The 25122-nt window shown below is 41.1% G+C and overlaps 1 protein-coding gene across 2 annotated transcripts in view; it reads right to left on the bottom strand.

The window, feature by feature from the left end:
- The window catches only part of C1H10orf90 (chromosome 1 C10orf90 homolog), an 86875-nt gene that overhangs the window by 41540 nt on the left and 20213 nt on the right, over positions 1-25122 (bottom strand). The window contains exon 2 of one of the 2 annotated variants that reach the window (XM_038313377.1): positions 7386-7388. The exons of the other annotated variant lie outside the window; for it this stretch is intronic. Coding sequence (XP_038169305.1) covers positions 7386-7388 — 3 coding nt within the window. The remainder of the gene's footprint in view (positions 1-7385; positions 7389-25122) is intronic. 2 annotated transcript variants of the gene reach the window in all.

Below are 25122 nucleotides of genomic sequence, written 5' to 3' on the forward strand. Positions count from 1 at the left end.
TGAATGGCCCCCCCAGATGTGGCACTGCAGAACTGAAGCCCAGACACACGCTGTCAGGATTGAATACCAATTGCACTAATTTCTCAGCAAAATTTAGACACTAGAGTAAGTGTAGGATCCCCCAGTTTTGTCTAGAATTGGGGGAGAACATACAAAGAGAGAGGCAAAGTTCAATCAACAGGCACAAGACTCCTAACAGGCACAGTTGGGTCTTCCTGTCCAGATGTGGGGGCTGAAAGCTGCACCAGCCAGAGAAAGAACCTCTGAAATGCCAAGCTATGATCCAACCCACCTCACGTGGACGGTTGGTTGACTTGAATAGGACCACCCCCTCAAGAACACAGCATGTGATGGTCACCATGTCAAGGCTGCCCTCTGGCCACAGCCTGCTGCTATTTATACACTTGGCGATTAGCCTTTTTGTCCATGAAGATGCCTTTCTCCCATTAGTCCTAATGGCAGTCATATGGCTGAACCAAAGCCACTTCATCTCCCAGATATTCTAAAAATACACTGCAGAGAAGGAAAACATATGCACTGTTTTTTATTTGGGATTGTAAAATCACAAACAGAAAGGAACTCGGGAGATCTAGTCCCTTCTTGGTAGTGACACACCAGCGTGGTTACAGGTCTGTTGCAGGTTTATAGGTGGGACAATGTGTACGGCGTGCTCAGGTGCCAGTATATTGCAAGTTTGCTTTTCTCATGGTTGTGTCTGAATTTCTGCTCAGATGCAGCCTAAAGGAGGAAGGACTTGGCTCACGGTTTGAGGATAGAGACCATCAGGGTTGGAAGGCATAGCAGTGGGTGTGGCTGCTTGTTCATTTTGAGCACATCAGAAAGCAGGGACAGAGTAGGGAAGCAGGGCTATGAGCCTCAAGGCCCATCCCCAATCCTTCAGCTCATCCTCACCTTCTAACCATTACAGACTCTCCCCAAATGGTACCACCATCTGGGGACCAAGTGTTCTCACACACTCAAAAACCACCTGACAAACACGCCCCATTTTTCTTGGATGACTAGGATACTGGTATGTTCTGCCCAGTATGTTGACAAGGAATGATTCCTGCATGTTGGCTCAGATGATGAGCTATGTTCCAGAAAAGTATACTGCAGAGAAAATTTCTAAAAATGCGAATTGTATTTTCTTAATGACTCTGCTACTCACTTGCAACAGCAAGAAAAAAAGGGAAATGTTAGTCAGATATGAGGAAAACACACTTGAAATGCAAAGATGCTTCTCAAGACACACAGGTAAGGAGAAAGCTGTAACAAAATGCTAATCGAAAGCTAATTAAGAGCTGATCAAATACTAAAGCCACCGTTCACCACACCCAATGTCACTGAAAAGCAAGGTTTAAAATGAGCCTCGGCACTCAGCCCTAAAATAGGATGTCTCCACCAAATCCCTCCCTTCAGAGCTCAGGTGGAAAGCGTGTAAGAACTGAAGGAGACGGAGGGCACCAAGAAAACAAAACCCTCTAAACCAACCTGAACCAAGCTCATATGGACTCCCAGAGACAGAAATAGCACGCACAGGGCCTGAATCAGTTTGCATCAGGTCCTCTACGCTTACAATATGGCTTCCACTTTAGTGTTTTTAGGGGATCCTCAGTGTCTGAACCACTGCGTCTCTGATCCTTGTGCCTTTTCTTGGGCTCTATTCCATCTGTTGGTTTGTCCTGTCCAACTTTGATGTGATAGCTTTTGTTTATTTTATTTTCTTATATTTTTAAAAATGAATGAATGAATGAATGAATGAAAACCTAGCCACTGGGGCAAAGGCTAACAGTGGAGCTGTCAGTTATATGTCCTGCGAGAGGGAAGTCAGCTTTCTTCAACAGAGTGAATGACACTGGGACTAGCAACTCCTTCGTGACAGATCTTATGTTCAGGAGTAGTTGACCAAAAAATATTATGTGTGCTTTTATTTGGTTACAGTTTAATTGTTTTGTTTGATTTTTGTTTTTTCTCTTTGGGTGTCTTATTTTGTTTCCTTGTTTTGGGGAGGTGTTGTATTAGATTTTTGTTGTTGTTTTTGAGAAAGAACTTAAAGTTGGGTGGGTAGGGAGAGGGGAAGGATCTGAAAGGACTTGGGGAAGGGGAAAATATGATCAAAATATATTCAACTCAAAATTTTTAAGTAATAAAGATATAATAAAAAGAAAAAATACATATTATGAGAGGGGTTAAAAACTATTATTTCAAGAATATTCATAGGAATTATAACATTTTCAAGTTTATGTGAATAAATTATATTTTTTATAGACTCATTCCAAAATGACACTTTTTTTCTTGCTTAGAAACTAGAATGTTCTACATAAATGAATATGTGAACTTGGTTTAACTCTGGATAACTCTTCTCTTCACGAGATTTACTTTGTTATAACCTCTTGTTCTGAAATATAATTGCTTGTGTTGAAATATCTGGCCCTAAAAAATTATATTACCCCATAATGTTTATGCCAACTAGTTAGACTAATTTTCCCAAATATTATTGGTTCAATAAAAATAACATGAAATAAGATAAAATAAACTTCTGGTCAACTCTGTTTCCTACAGTGATAGGCTTTGTATGTGGCAAGCTTGTCTGTATTCTATCATTTCTGACTCTCTAACCTTCCCTGTCACTCTTTGGAGTCTTTTCCCTGTTGTCAGAATTTACAGGCAGTTTAAATTTTGCAAGCCCAATCTGGGAAAACCTCAGGCATCTCTTGCCTCTGCTTGCCTATGGACATTGTCCCCAGGGACTAGGAATTACAGAATTGTGTGTTCAGCATCTCATCTGTTTGAAAATGATGAAGGCATCAAAAAGATCATCCACCATGATCAAGTAGGCTTCATCCCAGAGATGCATGGATGGTTCACCATTTTAAAATCCATAAATATAACCCACCATATAAATAAACTCACAGACAGAAACTGCACAATCATCTCATTAGCTATAGAAAAGCCCTTTGACAAAATCCAATACCCCTTCATGATAAAATTCCTAGAGAGATTAAGGATACAAGGGACACTTCTCAACATAACAAAGGCAGTTTACAGCAAGCCCATAGCCAACATCAACTTAAGTGGAGAGAAACTCAAAGCAATTCCATTAAAATAAGGAACATGACAAGGTTTTCTGCTCTCTCCATACCTGCTCAATATAGGACTTGAAGTTCTAGCTAGGGCACTAAGGCTACTGAAGGAGATCAAGAGGTTAAAAGACTCCTAATGCCATTCTGCTTTACTTGTACATCAGTGTCCTTCTCCGCCATCATCAGAGAAGCTTCCTCTAGCAGAAGATGGAGACACATTCACAGACACACTCAGACATAATGGAGAGAGTAAGACACCTTGGAACACTCAGCTCTAAATGGAATCCATCAAATCTATCCCCTAGGACTTCCAGAATCCCACAGAAGAGGAAGCAGAAAGAGTGTAAGAGCCAAAGGGGATGGAGGACCCCAGGAGAACAAAGCCCTCTAAACCAACATAAGCAAAGCTTGTATGAACTCAGAGACTGAGGCAGCATGTAGAAGGCCAGTGTGGGCCTGCACCAGGTCCTCTGTGTATATATAATAGCTTCCAGTTCATGAGTGTGCAAGCAGGTGGGTGTCTGATTCTCATGTCTTCTCTTGCTTGGGTCCTTTTCCCTCTGTGTGTCTCATCCAACTCTTGTGTGACTGTTTTTGCTTTATCATTATTTTATATTGTTATATTTTTTTATTATTATCTCTTAGAAGAGTGTTTGTTTTCTAATGAGAGACAGAGGGTGGATCTAGATGGGAGGGGAGCAGAACTGGGAATAGGGAGAGAGGGGAAACTGTAATCAGGATATAGTATGTGAGGAAAAATTCTATTTTCAATAAAAAGGGAAAAAAGGGCCAGGAACTTCAGCAAAGCCAAGTGTGTGCTTTGTAGAGCCTGCAATGCGACACACGCTGCAAACGTCTAGTCCTGGTACCAAACCGAGGAAAAGAAGAGCACTTGGAATTAACTAGTTTGTTCTTTGCTAGGGCATGTCATTGTGCTTAGAAAAGATGCTGGGGTAGTCTGCAACAGGAATGTCTCCAAGCTGCTGTTCCACACAGTGATGCTGTTTGGCCCAAGGATGCTGTTTGACACAAGGATGCTGGTCTGAAAACTGTATTTGTGAGTCATCACCGTATCCTCCTCTGACTTTGACAGAGAAATTTTATATTTTGGCTTCCAGTGTTGCACAGCTATCAGAGACCAACCTGATTTTTTTTTACTTCTTTGCACGTGACCTAACTTTGTGTAAGATTGAACAATTTATTGTTGAAATTAAAATATCTTTTCGAGCTGGGCGGTGGTGGTGCGCGTCTTTAATCATAGCACTCGGGAGGCAGAGGCAGGTGGACTTCTATAAGTTTGAGGCCGGCGGCCTGGTCTACAGAGTTCAAGAACAGGCTCCAAAGCTACAGAAAAGCTATGCCTTGAAAAACATTATATGTATATGTAAGTGTATACAACCTTTTCATTACCCAGGCATAGACTTATTTGTATTGATTGATTTTAGACTAATATGTGCTAATCCTTTCATCCTTTGCCATTGAGCTTTCTCTTTCTTCCAGAGAACGGATTATAAGTGTATCTTCTTAAAATGGATTTTGTGCTCACACCTGCAATCCCAACACTCAGGAGACCAAGAGGAAGAGTACAGGCTACAGGAAGAGACTCTGTCTAAAACATTATGTCCTTGGTAGAAGGTTGCTGGGATCTCTTTTTTCCTCTGTGAAACTTAGACTATTGATGATCTGCTTTCTAGTCTCCACATTTCTCCCTTTAGAAAAAAGTTAATTGTAGGCTGTCATTTTGTCTTGTTGACCGTGTCCTTTGCCTTAAAGAAGCCTCTCAGTTTCAGGAGGTCCCATTTATTGATTGTTGCTCTCAGTGTCTGTGCTACTGGGGTTCTATTTAGGAAGCAGTCTCCTGTGCCAATGCGTTCAAGGCTACTTCCCACTTTCTTTTCTATCAGGTTCAATGTAACTGGCTTTATGTGGAGGTCCTTGATCCACATGGACTTGAGTTTTGTGCAAGGCAATAGATATGGGTCTATTTGCAATCTTCTACATGTTGACATCTAGTCATGCCACCTTTTTGTTATGTGCTTTTTGGTTTGTCAAAAGTCATGTGTTCATATGTGCATGGATTAATGTCAAGGTCTTCAATTCAATTCCATTGATCCACGTGTCTGTTTTTATGCCAATATCAAGCTGTTTTGAGCTTGAAGTCAGGGATGGTGATGCTTCCAAAGTTTCTTTATTGTATAGGATTGTTTTAGCTATTCTGGGCTTTTTTGTTTTTCTACATGAAGTTGGGTAATATTTTTTCAAAGTCTGTGAAGAATTGTGTTGGGATTTTTGTAAGGATTGCTTTTGGTAAGATTGTCATTTTTATTGTGTTGATCCTACCTATCCAAGAACATGGGAGATCTTTCCATTTTCTTATGTTTTCTTCAATTTTTCTCTTCAGAGACTTAAAGTTCTTGTCACACAAGTTTTTCACTTGTTTGGTTAGAGTTACCCCAAGATAGTTTATATTTGAGGCTATGGTAAAGGGCCATGTTTCTCTCATTTCTTTCTTGGCCCGTTTATAATTTGTGTACTGATGGTTTTGAGTTGATCTTGTATCCCGCCACATTACTGAAAGTGTTTATCAGTTGCAGGAGTTCCCAGGTAGTTTGGGGGGTCACTTATGTATACTATCATATGTATACTATCATATCATCTGCAAAAAGCGATAGTTTACCTACAGAAAAGGAGATCTTCACCAACTTCATATCTGACAGAGGGCTGATCTCCAAATATATAAAGAACTCAAGAAACTAGATAACAAAATACCAAATAATCCAATCAAAAAATGAGGTGGAGAGCTAAACAGAATTCTCAACGTAAGAGACTCAAATGGCCAAAAGGCATTTAAGGAATTGTTCAACATCCTTAATCATCAGGGAGATGCAAATCAAAATGAATCTGAGATATCATCTCACACCTATCAGAATGGCTAAAATAAAAAATACTTAGGACTGCTTATGCTGGAGAGGATGTGGAGTCAAGGAACACTCCTCCACTGCTGGTGAGAGCGCAGTCTCATACAGCCATTCTGGAAATCAGTATGGCGGTTTCTCAGAAAATTGAGAGTCAATCTACCTCAAGACCCAGTAATACCACTTTTGAGCATATACCCAAAGGATGCTCAATCAGACCACAAGGACACTTGCTCAGCTATGCTCATAGCAGCATTATTCATAATAGCTAGAACCTAGAAAAAACCTAGATGCCCCTCAACTGAAGAATGGATAAAGAAACTGTGGTACATTTACATAACGGAGTATTACTCAGCTGTAAGAAACAATGACATCATAAAATTTGCAGGCAAATGAATGGAACTACAAAAAAAAAAAAAACAAAAAACAAAAAAAAACATCCTGAGTGAGGTAACCCAGACCCAGAAAGACAAACATATGTACTCATTCATAAGTGGATAGAAGATTAAAAAAAAAAACAAGGCAAAGGATAGCCAGACTACAATCCACAGCTCCAGAGAATTGGCAGCAGGGAGAGGAGGTAGGAGAGTGAAAGGGGAGAAGGGAGGAAGGAAGAGGAGCAGGAAAAATATACAGCTCAATAAAAACAATAAAAAATTATAAAGCATAGAAAAAAGAAAAATTATTTTTCTAGTTTTAACTCTGTCACAGACTTTTGTTTATGGTGATAAATAAGTGCAAAAATTATATTAGATAGTAAAAGTGCAAAATCCAGCCTGTGAGGCCCCACAGCTTCTGTGTCAAGGGTTTCTCCAAACTGTTTAGATATTTGTTAAATTCTATAGCACCACCACTGCCTGGATGAAAGTCACACATTTCTAAAGGAAGAGTTTCTAGAGAACATTGCTGGCAGATGTCATGCAGCACAAGAGAGCAACTTGATTAGAATGTGAATAATATCTGAATGAATCTATGATAACCATAAATAAATGCTTCATTCATAGCTGGGTGATGGTGGTGCATGCCTTTAATTCCAGCACTCAGGAGGCAGAGATAGGTGGATCTCTGTGAGTTCGAGGCCAACCTGGTCTACAAGAGCTAGTTCCAGAACAGCCAGGGCTGTTACACAGTGAAACCCCATCTCAAAAACAAAAAAAAAACTTTATTCATTCTTTGTGTAGTGTGTATGTACACATGCGTGAATGTGTGCATTGGCCAGAGGTCAACCAGAGATCATATTATATTTTAAATGTGCACAAGTGTGATCGGGTTCTTACATAGACCCAAAGAGGGTACCGAGTTCCTAGAGAGCTGGAGTTCCAGGAAGTTTTGAACTAGCCAACATGGATGCTGGGAACTGAACTCTAGCCTTTAGCAAGAGCAGCACGTACTTTTAACTTCCGAGTCATCTCTCCAGTCCCTACTTTGGTTTCTTGTTTGTTTTTGGATTTTGTTTGTTTTATTTTTGTTTTTGACACTGTCCTTTACTGGGACCCGGGACTGGTGCTTGCAGATGCAGCCAGGCTGGCTAGCAGGCAAGCTGGAAAATCTGCCTGGTTCCACCTCCGTAGGCTTGGGATGACAAACACACACTGCCATGCTTGATTTATTTTTCATGTCGGCACTAGAGACCAAATGTAGTCTCTCCTGACTGTGAGGTAAGCACGTGACTGGCTGAGCTCTGTCCCAAAGCTAAATAAACCTTTTAAAAAGCCACACAGTTAGATGCATGCTTAGCAGGTGCTAACCAGGGCACACAGCTAGGATCCATGCAGCTACAAACGGAAAGCATTTCCTGCTGGGCAGGTGGGGCTAGGGGCTACAGACTGCTTTGCCCTTGTCAGTCCAGTCCCTGAGAATTCTCTCGCATGCGCCCTCATTTCTTTGGTGGAAGGACTGATTCAAGTCAGCTGCAGAGACTCCAGGTTGTGAGCTTTGCCTTTTCATAATGTAATTAACGATTCACATCCAATTACATCATGTTAAAAAAACTTCCTTTCTCTGCTAACCTAGGACCCAAGACCTCTTGTGCGGGGATGGGATCCATACTCAGGAGGGAAGTAGAAATCTCACTAGCCAGCATCAGTTGGAAAATGCATGCATGATTTGGGGTTATGAATTGACATCAGGAGATGTGTTTCTGTACGGGAAGACTAAAAATGGAGGAATACAAGGGGATCAGACATTAACATTCACCCTGTAAACACAGGCTTCATGCCAAGTGGATGCAGGTACCTTAACCTCTCCTCTGCCCTGCAGAGGCCTCAGAGTGAGACCCGAAGTCATCACTCCGGATAATATATTCCCGCTCACCCCTTGTCCTGGCTCCATCCTAAACTACTTGCTCCTGTTTTAAAGTCATCAAGCCCCACAGGACCCAAGGACTTGTTCTGTTTGCTGTGTTTTCCTCAACTGTGTGTGGAGCTTCTACCCCGAGGTGTCTTGTGACTCTTGCTGCATCTGGTTGCTGGCAGTTGGGAGTATTCTTCCTTTCTCTGTGCTCAGGGTGGAATGGAGAAAGCCACCCCATTTTCAACAGCATCGCCGAGTATGGTACTCATTTGTAGTCTATATTTGAGAGAACTGTAAAATGTGTTGTTTTGGGGTCCCAGGTTCCCTCATGCTTGGGTCAGTTTCTTCTAAATACACCATTATTTTGAAAGATCAAAACCACCCTGACTCTTAAAGTCAAAGGAACTAGACTAAATGAAGAGAGGTGTACAATACAAGTTCAAGGTGGTTCAGGGGTCACTGTACAAGGGCTCAATTGATAAAGGCTAACCACTATGGTCTCTGGGGTCCTGAAAGAGTAGACACTTTAAAGACTCATTTTCTAAGGGGGTGGGGAATTGTACCAGCAGGTAGATGCACTTCCAAAGTAGGAAATATATATAGTCAATAAACAGAAAACTAAACTTATTTATGAATAAAATTATATTAAAGAGGCTATTTTTCAATCAAATTAGCAAAACAAATATATGTATATATATATATCCATTGTATATAAATGTATATAATATATATATTCAAAGTCCAAGGTCAGTATATAGCTGCAGTGTCTTACCAAGCATTGGGAAGTTCAAACTTGCCCTCTGAAGTGTTTTAACTGAACCAAATTAACCTTGAGGTTGCTCCTTGGTTGAATTTGTCCAGTCACACTCATACTTTGAAGTATGTTTCTAAACCTCAGCAAAAGCAACTGATAAAATCAAAAGTCTTAGCAATGCTCCAACAATTTACCCTAAAATTCTCCAACCAGAAATGTGGCTTAAGAACATGAGCGGACATGTGGCTAAAGTTTCACCCACAGATATAATGTGAATATTATTTTAAATGTTGAGAAAACAGGAATCAAGCTCAATTGCCAACAGTAGGGATATAGTTATGGAGTTTATAAGGCCATAGCGGGTGAAACTAAGCTGTGGAAGCTGGAATGAGAAATGCCCCCTATAGGCTCTTGTGTTTAACCCTTGGTCCCCACTTGGTGGTGCTCTTTGGGAGGTTGTGAAGCCTTCGGGGATGGAAGCCTCACTGGAGAAGGTAAGCAATTAGGGGTAGCCTTTGAGGACCTTTGTCTCATTCTACTTCTTACTTCCTGCTCACTCTGTGTTGCTTGCTTGCCATCGAGGATGATAAGCTCTCAGATCCTGTGGTGGATGCCACAGCTGCCTATTGCCCTGCTTCCCCAGCCATGACGGAGTCTATACCTCAGGGACTGCAAACCAAAATTAACTTCTTATTGCATAAGTTGCTTTGGTCATGGTGTTTTATCAGCGTAACAGAAAACTAACAAATACATCAGTTATTTTACATGGTTATGGAGAACTTTCCAAAGCAATGGAAGAAAGTATGTTACCCTGATTTCTGGCTTTGCAAAAACTTCAGCATTATCAAAGCCCTAATAACCTTAGCAAAAGAGTTCTGAGACAGAAGAGAGTCCTGGGTATAGACAGAGGACAGTCCTGGGAATGGACAGAGGACAGTCCTGGGTATGGACAGAGGACAGCTCTGGGTAGTAGTCTGTTCTCTCAAATCCACACGTTGAAACTCTAATTGTAGTCTTGTGATATTAAAAGGTAGAGTTCATCCAAACATGAGCTGAACAAAGAATATACCAGCAAGCATGGCAAACCAGATGGGGAAAAGCCCACAAGGCCTCAACCATACACAAAGAACTGAGTAGGCAACTGAGTAAAGTTGGCAACAGCAGAGACCACACAACCTGCTTGGTATAAACAAGCTGAAGAGTTCACAGAAGATGAGCAGCATGAAGGGAACATGGGGGTCATGAAATTATCCTCATTCCAGGAATTTCCAATGAACATGAAGTTATAATCATAATGTTGTTTGTGTGCATGCATGTTTGTGTGTGTGTGTATGTGTGTTTGTGTGCATGTAGTATTTATAATATGAACTGCTGACTTAGATTCACATATATCTCAGATATTAATAATAACATACAGGATAAAAATTAAACAGTTTAAGGGCACATAAAAGAACTCTTTTAAAGTTATGAGTGAGAAACAAGAGTCTAAAAAAACTGCCAGGCTGATTTCAAAAGAGCCTAAAGTCCTAGACACGAAGAGTATATAAGTGGAATTTAAAAACTCCGGCAACTTCGGAAACAGCTAAGAGTGAAATAGTTGAGTAAAATATGAAACTGTAGTTTTATTGAACACAGAGAGTCAGAAGCAGACAATGCAAAAGACAGGTTAGGAGAAAACAGCGTAGAAGGAGTCCGCAGAAAACTCATCTAATTAGAACCTGAAAAGAGGCAACAGAGGAAATAAGAAGGAAACAAACATTTGAGAAATTTTCACAACAATTACAACCACCATCAGGCCCATGAAATGAACCAGGGGCATCAACCAAAATGTGGAGGAGAGACCATAGGAGTCAGAGGGGTTGGAGCATACCAGGAGAACATGGTCCACTGAATCAATGAAGCAGGGCTCACATGTGCTCACAGAGATAGAAATGGCAAGCAAAGGGCCTGCATGGCTCTGCACCAGGTCCTCTGTGTATATGTCATGGCTGTTAGCTTGGTGTTTTTGGAGGACTCCTAAAAGTGGGAAGGGATGTGTTTCTGACTCCATCGCCAGCTCTTGAGACTTTTCCTCCTATTGGGTTGCCTGTTCAGCCTTGATATGAAAACTTTTGCCTTGTTTTATTGTATCTTGTTTTGTCCTGTTTGGTTGTCATATCTTGGAGGCCTGTTTTTTTCTGAAGGAGCAGTGGAGGAGGAGTGGATCTGAGGGAACAGGGAGAAGTGGGAGGAGCTAGGAGGAGTGGAAGAAGGGGAAACTGTGGTTGGGGTGTATTGTATGAGAGAAGAATCTATTTTCTTTTTTTCCTCTTTTTAAAAAACAACCTTTTTTATTTTACATACCAATCCCAGTTCCCCTTTTCTTTCCCCTCGTCCAGCTACCCCCATTTTCTCTCCACCTCACCTCCCATCCACTCCTTTGAGAGGGTAAGGCCTCCTATGGGAAGTCAACAAAGTCTGTCACATCACTTAAGGCAGGGCCAAAGCCCTCCCACCTGTATCTAGACTGAGCAAGTTATCTCTCCACAGGGAATGGGCTCCAAAGAGCCAGCACATGCACTAGGGATGTGGCCCCACAGACTGCCTAAGCCACACAACAGTCACCCACATTCAGAGGGCCTGCTTTGGTCCTATGCAGGTTCCCCACTGTCAATTCAGAGTCAGTGAGCTCCCATTAGCTAGAGTCAGCTGCTTCTGTGGGGTGTCCCCATCGTGGTCTTGACCCCTTTTCTCATATTATCGCTCAGTCCTTTCTTCACCTGGACTCCAGAAGCTCAACACAATGCTTGGCTGTGGGTCTCTGCATCTGCTTCCATCAGTTACTGGATGAAGGTTCTATGATGACAATTAAGCTAGTCATTAATCTGATTACAGGGGAAGGCCAGTTCAGTAATCCTCTCTAATGAATCTACTTTTAAGTAAAAAACATTACATTATTAAAAAAAAAAAGTCACTGACATTTAAATCCACCATGAAGTATAATATAGCACAGAGACTTCTTCACTGTAGCCCAAAGGAAAAGCACAAAAGCGATGATATTTACATTACAGCTACCTTTTCCATGGCAACAGGTGAAGCCTAAAACACAAAGAATAAAGTCTCCAAGGACCGAGAAGAAATCACTGTTGGCAGAGGGTGGTAGCTCTCATCAAGTCTTTCAATACTATGGATTATACACATCTTAGAACCCTTATATCTTCCCTCAGTCTCACGCCAGTCTGAAATAGTTTGGCATCAACGTTCCTCCGTGCATGCTTTAGGAAGGTGAAAATGGATCTGACACACACAGCGGAAAGGAAGCAGAGATTATGGTAAACAGGGCACAGGCAGACACTGCATAAAAGGAATGGTCAGTCTGTTAGCATCAAAACAGAAGTAGATAGACCTAACAGGCAAGAGCTGTGCTGCATCTTCTGCATGGAAGTAGATTATCCCACAATGCCCTGTCATTGGAAAGATGAGTGAAAATACTCATTAATCTTTGACTTTGTTACATTCATATAGCATTTCCTTGTGGTCAGTAAGATGGTAAAAGATAAAGAGAACAGTCTTCAACAAGCAGAGATAAAAAGCAGGATGAAAAACAAAATCATTGAATGTATGACCATGAAAGAGATTTTCTTTTAAAAAAAGACAGAGGTAAAAAACCTAGGAAACTTAAATAATGTGACATAGAAATGGGCACAAATCAATAAGAAAACTAAGTCTCCTCATCTTCCCATTGAAATATCTAAGAATGGCTTATAACGCTTTGAGAAAAAAGTACTGGACACAATCTTGCTCTCTCTACATCTCATCATAAAGACACAATTAACATAAAGTGACATTCAAGAAAGCTTATGTAGAAATACTCTGAACATCTAACACCATAGAGATAGATCATTTTGGGAAGCTGGAATTCCGAAATATTTGTAAATGCATATCCAGACATTTGGAGGAGATAAGACCCAAGTCTAAACTGGAGATTCATGTATGTTTCACATATATGTTATATACATAACCCAAAGGAATTTTAAACATTTTAAATAGTTTTGTCCACATACAGATTCCACAGTGAAGGATTTTCCTCATGTGGTATCAATGTTTCAATATATTTAGGCTGTGGCACATTTTAGATTTTGGATTAGAGACGCTCAACCAAGTAGAAAACTGGCAAATAGAAAATATCAATAGAATAAAAACATGGATCTGGGGGAAATAAAAATAATAGAGTGAAAAATGTCTCAGGAGACTGACAGAAAGGAAGGGTAAACCACTATTATATGAGATGAACCAAAGACATTACTGGAGATCAAGCACACTGGAAAATACCATTGTCAGCTTTATGTGACTTACACAAATTATTTGGCTAAAATGGCAGATTCTCTTGAGACACAAATTCCAAAAACAGGCTTAAGAAATGGAACCCCTCGCTAATGACAATGCATACTGGCTAGGTTTTCTGTCAATCCAACAGAGGCTACAATTATTTGTGAAGAGAAGAGCTCTATTGAGAAAATGCCCCCACCTGATTTGCAAGGCAAGACTATAGTGCACTTTCTTGATGACTGATATGGGAGGCCCCAGCTCACTGTGGTGGTTCCATCCCTGGGTCTTGGATGCTATAAGACGACAGGCTGAGCAAGCCATGAGGAGCAAGCCAATAAACAGTGTTTCTCCATGGATTCTGCTCCAGTTCCCACCTTGAGTTTTTTCCCTGACTTCCTTGGATGATGGGCTTAAGCGGTAAGATGAAATAAACCTTTTCCTCTCCAAGCTGCTTTGGGTCATGGTGTTTTATCACATCAATAGAAACCTAAGATACAATGCAAGTGAAAAAAAAAAACCTGAATTTGAAATGAAAACCTTCCCTCTAACTGAAGTTCAGGCCAAGAGAGCTTCTCTGGTGAGTTCAACACTCAGAGCCAGAGGAGAGAATAGCATCCAATTCATTTTCTAAAAGCTGGTGTTTCCACGACACCTAAGCCAGAAGTACCTCATAAGCAAATGCACTAGTGTCTCACAAATATATCCCTAAATATTAGCAAATGAAATTTAGCAATATTATTTTTTATGATCTAATATATCATGACCAAATAGCAATCCCAAATTAGCATGAAAATCAATGCAGTTCCCTAGGTTCATAAAATAAATAAAAGTCCTATTGTTATGCAAATAAGGGCATAACAGAACTTGTCAATACTCAAATGTCTAGGCAAAACAAGAGTTCTCATCAGATTAGTAACAGGGATGGAAAAAACAGACTGACTAAAACTGGACAAGGGACTTGAATAAGCTTTTCTCCAACGATCTACAAATGGTCAAGAGGCATGCATAGACAAAATATCCAACCACTAGAGAACCATTAGAGAACTGCAAATCAAAACCACAATGAGATAGCACTTCATGCTAATTAGAATGGATATTTAGAGTAAACACAGAACAAGTGGGTGAGGGTGTACAGAAATAAGGACCTTTGTACTTTGTCAGCGGTAATGTCAAGCAGTGCAGTTGCCATGGAAACAGTATGACAGTTCTTTAAAACTTACAAATAGAATTGACAAATAATTCAGCAATCTCACTTCTTGGTACATACCTCCAAGCAGCAAAAGCAGGGCCTCCGAGTAATACTTGTACACTTACGCTCATGACAGCATTAATCTAAGTCAACTAACGATAAACATAATCCAAGCATCCATCATAATATGAATGAACACGATAGAGCATATTCATGTAAGAGGATGTTATTCTGCCTCAACAAAGGAGGAGACTGGTAGATGTTACACTATGGATAAAACTCAAAGGTATTGGCTGAAGGTAAAATGAACCATTTGCAAAGGACAGATAATACATGATTCCACTCACCGGAAATTCCCAGAGTAGTTAATTCAGAGACAGAAGATAGATTCCGGTTACCAGGGGATGGAGTGTCAGTTTAAATGGAGACAAGAGTCTTTATTTATAATGTGGGCAAAATTCTTGAGGTGGGTATGGCAACAGCTGCCAAACATCATTAATTTGCATAATGCCATGGAACTATTCACTTAAAAACTAGTAAAATTTCTCACAGTAAAGGGGGAAATATAAACAGTCTTTTAGATAGATGGGGTCTACTTTGTAAAAGTCCTTACACCTAACAAGGAATAAGACAAAGATGCTGTCTCTCAGTATCTTCCTTTACATGCTACTGGCAATGGTGCCTAGTGCAATAAGGCAAGAAAAACAAAGGCATGCATAGAAGATGGCATTTTGTAGCCTTTTCCCCATCTCTTATATTCTTTCACTCCCCGTTTTGCAACATTGCCTGAGTTTTAGCAGGGTAGAACAAATAAATGTCTTGTTTAGAGCTAGGGCCCCCATTTATGAAACTGTCAAAGAACAAGTAGATATAATAGAATGTGGAAAATTCTAAGGCATCTATATAATGCTACTGTAAGAGCTTTGAAGAGAAACTTAGCATTAAAGATCCCTCTATAGAAATCAGTTATGTATGTATTGAGAAATGGATTGTTTAAAAATTAGTATAATTAACTAGTAGTAGCATTCAGAATATGAATAAAGGAAGGATCTATTTCATCTACATTGAAAAATTATAAAACACTGATGAGGGACATTAAGAAAAAATGCCTGCAAATCAGACCCTATATAATGGAAGACCAAAGATTTTGCTTCATTAATATGAATATGAATAGTGACTCATAGGACTGAGGGGTGGTAGAACACTGACAATCAAAGATTGCATGTTTTGGAGGTGACAGAAATATTTAATATCTCTGGGCCACTGCTTTTAACTGTATCCAGAGTTCCATGACTTTAAAAAATGTTTCAATTAATGAGGTTTTTCATTTCTAGAAAGATTTATTTTAGCTTCTGAAATCAGTCTGGATATTTTTATATTCTCTTGTTGCTTACTCATATTTCTATTTATTCATCCCATATGCCTTTAAACATACTGTTTATCATGTAATCTTTTATCTTTTTTCTTTATCAGTCTACCTACATAGACATATACATAAAATATTTGTAAGTAAATAATGTCTCAGGACAGTGTATAAAAGTACAGAATTAGGTTGGGTGGGCTTCCTTAAAGTATAAAATTAATGTTTGACAAAGTCTGATAATACTTTAGCTGACTCCCACAATGGCTAGATCTGTCCGCGCCACTGGGGCACACTAAGAATAGCTAAAGGATTACCCCATCTTTTCCATACATGGATGGGAGCTTTGTGACTCACACATTATTCACATTGCATGAAATTCCTACAAGGAAACAGCTGTGTAAAGCCAGGGAAATCCTTGCATAAACAAGAATTGCACACTGGGGTGGTACTGCCAGCCAGTTCTGAAATAACAGATTTCTTATCAATGGTCCCCACAGGGTAAGTGGCATACAGCCTCTAGGAAAAATAGGTTCCTGTCTTACACCACACAGGAAATTCAAGTGGAAGGAGCATAGATTTAAATACAGAGAAGAATGGGGGCCAGGGAAAACCTCTCTAAGCCTGTTGGGGAAAAGACAAAAGGTAGGTGGTTAAAGCAACAAAGAATCTGAGTGTGGAAAATTACCAGAAGTAGACATGATGACTAAAGGCAAGATGGCATCCTGGGAGAAATCCTGGAACAGAAAAGGGATGTTAGTGAGGACTCCAAGAATCCGAGCATCCCTTGACACCTCGCTAATACGACTGATGGAACCAGTCTTGAGGTCTTACTTTAGATCTGGAATTCCCCACAGGAGGCAGTTTTACTCCCAGGGCAATGTCTGTAGACATCTGGGACCCGCACACCTTAGCGGGTTAGGAAGAAACACCGCTAGCAACTATGACTGGAGACCAGGAAAGCTCCTATCACTGCTACATGGCAGCTATAAAATGTCCCTATATCTAGGTTGAGATGCTGCTAGCCAAGTGTATTGTAGGTGAGGGATGAAGATGGACCCAGAAGGAGTTAGAAGCTTATCAAGGCCACTTGGAAACCTTTCTTGCCTATCTTGTGATTCTTTGCTCATCTGAAATTATTTAAAAATTAGACGTCTTAACAGCTACAAACTTTCCTCATGAATACCATTTTCACCTGTTAAAATGCGTGGAGAGTGCTGCAAGAGCAATGTGCAGTGCTCGAGGATGCTTATGAAGCTGGAGTTCATGTGGAGACAGCACAGTGTTGCCCTTTGGGAACCCACGCCCATGAACCTTACGATGATGTCTCTCTTCTCACCAAAGTCCTAGAAATCTTGCTAAGAAAACCACACGAAACGTCCACATTTCTTTCTAAGGACATTCGTCAACACTTTGTTCTAAATTTTTTTAATAAAATAATCTGTTCAATAATAAATTTTTGTCTTTCAATGTTAAGTAAATTATACAATAGAAGGCTTTGCGATAATTAGGTATTTAACAGGGAATCATGTACAATATAAGTGGAAAATTCATGTATATGATTTCATTTTTGTTTTAAAAAAAGGAAAGGAAAAAAAAGCATTACATTTAGAAAAAAGAGAAGCTTGGTGCACTAACAAGAGAATTCACATAACCTGTGGGAAGACTTGCTGAGTAGCAGAGTCAAAGTTAACTTTCATGTTTCTATTTTTACTTCAACATTATTTTTTTTACAATGCATGTTTTACTTTTTTTCAATGAGAAATAAAACAATAAAAGAGAAAAAGCAGAGGAGCGAATATATCTAAACATTTTTCTAAGCGTCCTTTTCACAGAATGCTAAACCCGGAAGAAACCATAGCCAACAACAGAGCCACAACCCAAGCACGTTTTAATGATGCTCAAAGTGGGCTTGGACACAGAAGAATAGGTCATATTCAATGACCTCCAAATGCACTACCTTGTGACATTTCATGTGTTTGGTGGACCATCTCTCCAAATTCCATGGGTGGGGTCTGCTGCTCTACAGTTCCAAGTGTTTCACTTGCTCCTATAACCCCAAGAGCATTCATGCGATCCACTAGTGCCAGAGAAAATCACATGCTCACAGTTTCATGGGCCATCTGAACAAAAACATCCAAGCATAGTCTGTCCAGGCAAAAATACATATGCCTCTATCTTCTTCGACTCCACAACATTCCAGAGTCAATGAAAACACCACTCCACTTTACTTAACTCCCAGTTTGATCCTTGGAGTAAGGAGTGAATATATATTAAATAAAATGATATAATCTCTTATCTATTCAACCCATGTGTTCATACTCACAAAAGATAGGGCAGAGCCAGGGAAGCATGTTTTGTACAAAAGCCGTCATCATGAGTTTTTACATTTTGCAAGAGCTGAATCTCAAAGTTGGCGCTGGATTTTTTTTTTTTAGCAACTTTAAAATTTTGGAAACTTTTGTTGTTGCACTGTCTCAGAGCTATGCATTTTCTGAACAACTTGGGTTTTCTCTGAGAAAGAGAGAATGTTGAGTGTCTTTTTCTTGTGGTGTCCATATGAATAATGTCACATAATAAATAATAACCACACACTTAATGAAGGCTTCTGAGAACCCACAGGAACACAGGGAAGATGGGTTTGGTGGCACACATCTGTGATACTAGCACTTGGAGAGGCAGAGGCAGAAGGGTCACAGCTAGTTTGTTTCAGGATAGCTAAGGCTACATAATGATATTCTGTCTCAAGAAAACCAAAACCAACCAGTCAACCAACCAACCAAATGTTGAATCCAAGTTGACAGGAGATCCAAGGATGTAGTCCATATATGCAACTATTACAATGCAAAAAAAAAATGGTTACAGGAAAACTAATGTTGATAGCTTTTGTGTTCAATTTCTAATTCAATGGACAACCTCTTAGAAGATAATATATAAGTTCCTCCAGTGGTTATGACCAGGGACATTCCCACAGATCATGTGTCCCAACAGTCAGAGTGGGCAAGAGCAGGTAGACACTTTAGGGGGCAAAGTCTAATCCCAATTGTAGTGACAAAAGTTGTATCAGTTTCAGAAAGAACATCACTACTACACATGTCCATAATAGCCCTAAGAATCAAGACACATAGAAGAGATAAACTCATCTCCCCAAATGAACCAAACAAGACAACACTGGTTTGGAGGCAATGGTTCTTACACAGGATCAGTTGATGTGGGATTCCCCTCTGTATGCATATGCTGTGAATACCATTTGTAAATAAAGAAACTGCTTTGAGCCTATAGCAGAGCAGGGCAGAACAGAGGTAGGCAGAGAAAACTAAACTGAATGCTGGGAGAAAGGAGGCAGAGTCAGAGAGAAGCCATGTAGCCCTGCCAGAGACAGATGCCAGAACTTTACCCAGGAAGCTACAACCTCGTGGCAATACACAGATTAATAGAAATGGGTTAGACTAAGATGTAAGAGTTAACTGATAAGAAGCTAGAGTAAATGGGCCAAGCAGTGATTTAAACAATACAGTTTCGGTGTGGTTATTTCAGGGCTGGGCAGCTAGGAACAAATAAGCGGCCTCCTATAACAGTCAGCGTTGTATGTGTGATGTCCTTCCTGGGTAAGACCAGTTATCTATACTCTCCAAAGACAGCCCCAAACTGTGCACTGAAGTGCCCCACTTGTGGGCTAGGGCCTTTACCAACATGGATACTTCCATGTTCTGTGTTCTAATGGGCAATAAATGGAGTACTGATAGCAATACGAAAAGCATTTCCACACTGAACAGCAAACTCTTCTGAAAGCAGAGTTTAAAAAGAATTTGAGTCTGTTCCATCTTCACCTGTCTCTTGCTTTCCAAAGTTGGCTATCAACACCAGAGAAGATCAAATCTCATCCGAAGGTCTCAGATTTGCTCTAAGGTTACTGGGGCAAAAGAACAGCTTCACCAAGACAGAGGACAAAAAATGTATCATCTATTTCTCAGCTTCTTGATTTTTTCAGTTTCAAGGTTGTCTGTCCCTAAAACACTTCTCCTTACGTAACTCATCACTATTCCACTTTGTCCTCCCAGGACTGTGTGCAAGTTCATTTCCGGCAAACAGCTCGGATCACACTGAAGATGAATGATAACCACAGGACAGTGTTGAGTCCCACTATGAAGTCACTCAGCTGGGTAGCTTGATACATCTGAATCACCCAGAGGAGGTGGTGGGTAAGGAACTGAGTGGATTAAAATGCAGTGGGTCCTGCATCCAGAGCCCATGGTACCTCTGCTGGTGGCCCTCACCACGGTTGTGACTCATTCCTGTCTAGACAGCTGCTTCTACTGTTTCCTAATTAAAAAAATCCAGACCATTATCTGGTCAGTCTTCTGTTCTTGAATCCGTTTCTCTTTATGAATCCTTGGCAAACTTGAACAAATGGAGCATTAGTAACGACTTTCTCCCTGACACTGACATTGTAGAGACACAGCCCATTCACACAATGGAAGGTGTTGCTCAGAAACAAAGCACGCAGGGAGTGTGGGGAGAAATGGGTCTTGTCTTCTAGAGTGGGTGATGAAAATGGGCAAATTTGGCTCCTTGGAGATGATGGAGTAATCTGAGTAGTGTATTTGACAACCCCACCTTATGAAGACCTATCAATGATGAAACAAACATGACTTAAAACTTAAAACCTTTCACATCTTCGTGTAATACATCTCAGTGTTTCCTCTTTCCCCACATTCATTTAACCATCTGAATTTTGACAAACGTTCTCCATGGTAATATTTGATTCTTCTGGCTGACTTCTCAGAGGAAACAGTTTGGAGATCCTCACTTCCCAATTTGCAAACCAACTGGGGAGTCTGGAGTTTTCACAACCTACCTGTTGGTGGTGAGTCTTACATGGCTCCCTTCCTTCCCCGGTTGTTAGGTTCAGGTGTGAGGAGAGGTGGTACAAGGGAAGAGACACAGGGCATTTAAGTGCCCCTGATGTCACATGAGCTGCTTTGTTGGCTCATCAGAATATCTTGCTCTCCACCTAGCACCCAGACCCTGACTATCTACTCTGAGCCCCATGGTGGTCTGTATGGTAAGAACAATGGCTCACACAGTTCCTGCCTTTTCAGAGTATGCAACCTAGAAGGAAGAGAGCCTCTGGTGAGTAAAGGGGTCATATTAAAACACTCACCTACACACCTGAGTTTTGTTTCAGCACCATAGAATCAGAGAGCAGCCCGGTGCCTAAAGCCAGTGCTGACACAGTAAGTCGAGGGGGATGAGAACGGGTGTGCAGGTGTGCAGAACTCTGGTATGGAGGCACCAGAAGGTGCTAGAGCTGATCAGATGCCCCAATCCTTAGTGACAATGGTGACTGTCACACAGTGGCAGACTTTGTGGCTGTCAATAAAAGGGCCATCTGGGATGACTGCCGTGATGAACAGTGCAGGAAATAGGAAAAGAACAAGAGAGAATTAGACAGGCTTTGGCCAGAAGCTATGAGGTAGCTCTAGAGTCAATGGTGGGTGGGGGTCAGAGACAAAAGCATGTCTCCCTTTGCTTGGGCATCACTCCAATGAGCTTCTGAGAATTACCCTGGAAATACCGTTTTTCTGACTGCTACTATGATAGAAAACCCCAGCCTTGCTCCCTCCACAATGAATTAATGCACTAGGAAAGAAGAATTCAAGCGACCATCTGGTTGACCTCTCCCACTGAAATGAGGAGGACCTTGTAGGCAAATGATCTACGTTTCTAAGAAGATTATGCTTGAACAGGAGAGGCATCTTTTCTCAAAAGACCCAGGTGACAGATATTTGGGCTTTGTGGGTTGCACAGTTTCTTTTCCAACTCTCAGCTCTGTCACTATTTATAGAAGTAGCTGGGGGACATTGTACAAACGGACATCAATGGTTGTGGGATTGCGTTGAGTCACTGCTGACACCTGCTCTCTTCAAACTGTTGAGTGAGAGGAGGTTCCAGTTTCTATGTGCATTCACATACACACTCAAACAGCCCCTGTCTTATGCTATGGCTAACAAAACAAACAAAAACTCATTTCCCCCCATTCTTGCTTCAGAAAAGGTAAGAAAATACCAACCTAAGACTGTTTACACACATGCACACACCTTATCAGATGGACAGATTGTGGCTGTAGTGTTAGTGGCAATCTCACTGGGAAGTGCTGCAGACAGCAACAACCTCAGGACATCCAGAGGGACGTACATGATGCTGGATAGCCCAATCCCTAAAGCTGACAATCCATCTGGTCCATTGGCAAGCCCTGCTGGCTCACCTACAAAACATGCCTCTGCTGAGTCCATTTTGTGTTGTTTGTATATATATATATATATACACATATATATACGTATATATACATATATATGTATAGATATAGTTTCAAGGCTGACCACTTTATGCTGTACAACCAAAAGGGATAGCTCTGCTCCCTTTGCAGAGGCTAATTCTTCCTCTCTCAGCAATCAGCATTTGTCTGTAACTCATAGGTGTTACCCTATGAGACTTGAGACTTTGCCCCTTCGAGCTAGCATGTCTAGTGATATTGTCGTGTTTTTGTGGGGAGTTTTTGGTATGCGTGTGGGGGGGTGTAACAAGAATACTCAGGGAAGAAGAGGTTATCAATTTGAGAATGGAAGTAGTTGGAGGAAGGGAACTTTGGAGGGGCTAGAGGAAAAGGAAGGGAGAAATGTGAAGTGATTATATTTTAGCTTAAAATGTATACGAAATTTTAAAAAACAAACAAGCAAGGCTGTGGGTCCATTCTCACAGTCGAGTGAATGAATAGAGGTCAACTGGAGGGAATATTTCGCTGCTATCTTTCTATGGTGAGAGGATGACAGTCCATAGCCCACTACAGTCCTGTCCTAGGTGGAACCTAGGAAGACCCCTGACTTCTTTCAGTGGAAAATGGCAGAGAGGCCAGCTCTGACATGCACTGCACAGCACACTCTGGGTAGACATTCCTTATCAGTCCACCTTAGAGAACTAGCCAGTAAGTGAAGCTCCTCATTCAAGGTCACATCTATTCCCTGGGATCCAAAGTCCCAGCCCTCTTGCTCCAGCTCAGAGCAACGCTGAAGGACTATTCCCACCCCTGAGGTTGCTATGGCCTTGTTTTGTCTGTCCAGAGAGTGCCTTCCTTATCCATTCATGCCTTCTCCCTCTTCCTTCAATTCAGGTCATTCTCACAAGCACTCCCTAGGATACAGACTTTCCATTGATCTTCCCGTCAGAGTCAGAGTTCTAAAAACATAGGATACAATACTGGCAAGAAGTTCTAGATCAGAAATCAGTGAATTACAGGCAGACTATGTCTGGCATACCATTTGCCTTTGTAAATAAAGTTTTATTGGCAACAGCCAAAACAGTCAATGCATCACAGTGCTTTCCCACCAGAACAGCAAAGCTGAGTAAATGCCATACAAATCAGAGGGTCTGTGAAGATGGATACACTTTCCTTTGTAAGAGGAGGAGAAGGGTGAGAGGAATAGTGAGAAGGAGAGAAGTAGTGTAGTAGGAGGCCACTCATTCATTTCCCGGCAGCCCAGACTCCAGAAATAATCACTCAGAAACTGTATTCATAAAATCACTGCTTGACCTATTAGATTTTGCATATTTATACATAATTTTTACATCTTGAATTAAACCATTTCTATTCATCTGTGTATCGCCACGTGGCTATGGCTTACCAGCAAGGTTCTGCGTGTCTGTCCATGGTGGTGGCTCCTTACTCTGCCTTCTTTCTCCCAGCATTGTTTAGTTTTCCCCTTCTACCTCTATTCTGCCCTGTGCAGGCCCAAGACAGTTTCTTTATTAACCAATGGTATTCACAGCACACAGTGTGGAATCCCACATCAGAGAAGAGAGGGAAAGGGAAGAGAGTGGAGAGGATGTAAGAAGAGGAGAGGGAAAGAGATGGGGAGAAAGGAGGAAAAAAGAAGAGAGGGGGAATGAAGGGGAAAGAAGAGTAAGGGGAGAAGAAAAAAGAACTACAGGTTGCTTCATATAAGTCTAGATCATCAGAGGGAGGAAATACATTTTCAAAATAGAGTTTCTTCCCAAGCCTTCCAAGCCCTCTAGAAATAAGTCCCCCTGGATCCAGGAGGCCATTTTCTTCTCAGGTAAGCCTGATGCATAAACAAAATGAAGCTCGCTCACTATAGACACCTCACGCCTCAGAACACAAACAGACTTGATATCCATGTGGTGGCCTGGCAGGAGCGTCTCCCTTCCAGCTACGCAGACTAGTGCCTTTAGAGCAGTGGTTCTTAACCTTCCTAATGCTATGACCCTTTGATACAGTTCATGTTACAGTGACCCTAACAATAAAAGTATTCCATTGCTACTTCATAACTGTAGTTTTGCTACGGTTATGAATTGTAATGTAAATGTTCAATATGTAACCCCAAGGGGTTGCGACCCACAGGTTGAGAACCACTGGCATGTGCAGTCACCAGAAGTCCCACCACAAAGCAGGAAGTCGGGCAAGCAGGTGTGGGCAGAACATTCCTTAGTCTTTTCTTCAATATCATCTAACATCGTATCTTGCTCTCTGTCTACTTGGATGTCTCAGGAATGAAGGGAGCTTCAGAGCTGAACCACAGGACAAAACAAACTAGGCAATACTTAGTGTATCATAATCAATAGTGGAGCAATCATACACACAGCGATGTCATGTCAGAACCATTCAGATCAATATGAAATCCCACAGAGTGGCACCAAGACCCGGATTTCAGATAGAAAGAGATCTCTGAGCTAATGAGTTTTAGCCAAATCAATAACACAGAAACCCATTTGTAGCCCACTGGCCACCACCCCAAGATATGTTCTTAAGCAGTCTTCAAATACCACCTTCTACGGTGACAGTAGAGACGGGCCCACTACTGGGCCCCATCAATGCCGGACTACTGTGCTGAGGATTGTTGATGGCAAGGACACAGTAGGAGTCATGGGCACAGCTTTGGCACTGAATGGATACGTGGACTTGGTTAAGTCATTTAATTTTCAAGCCTTGTTTGTCTTGTCTATAAAAGAAGCTTAACTGATATGTTCCCTGCAGAACTGTCTAGATGATTTAAAATAGTGGCTATAAACCAAGGTCTGGTACTGTGGATTTTTATAGCACACACCATGATTATTCATGATGCTGATAATAAGTACAAGGGTAGTAACAGTGGGGAAAGACCTCGCTACGGGGCAGAGATTTGTATGGTTTTTACCTCGATGGT

Source organism: Arvicola amphibius, chromosome 1, assembly GCF_903992535.2.
Source record: "Arvicola amphibius chromosome 1, mArvAmp1.2, whole genome shotgun sequence".
In the NCBI taxonomy this organism is placed as follows: domain Eukaryota; kingdom Metazoa; phylum Chordata; class Mammalia; order Rodentia; family Cricetidae; genus Arvicola; species Arvicola amphibius.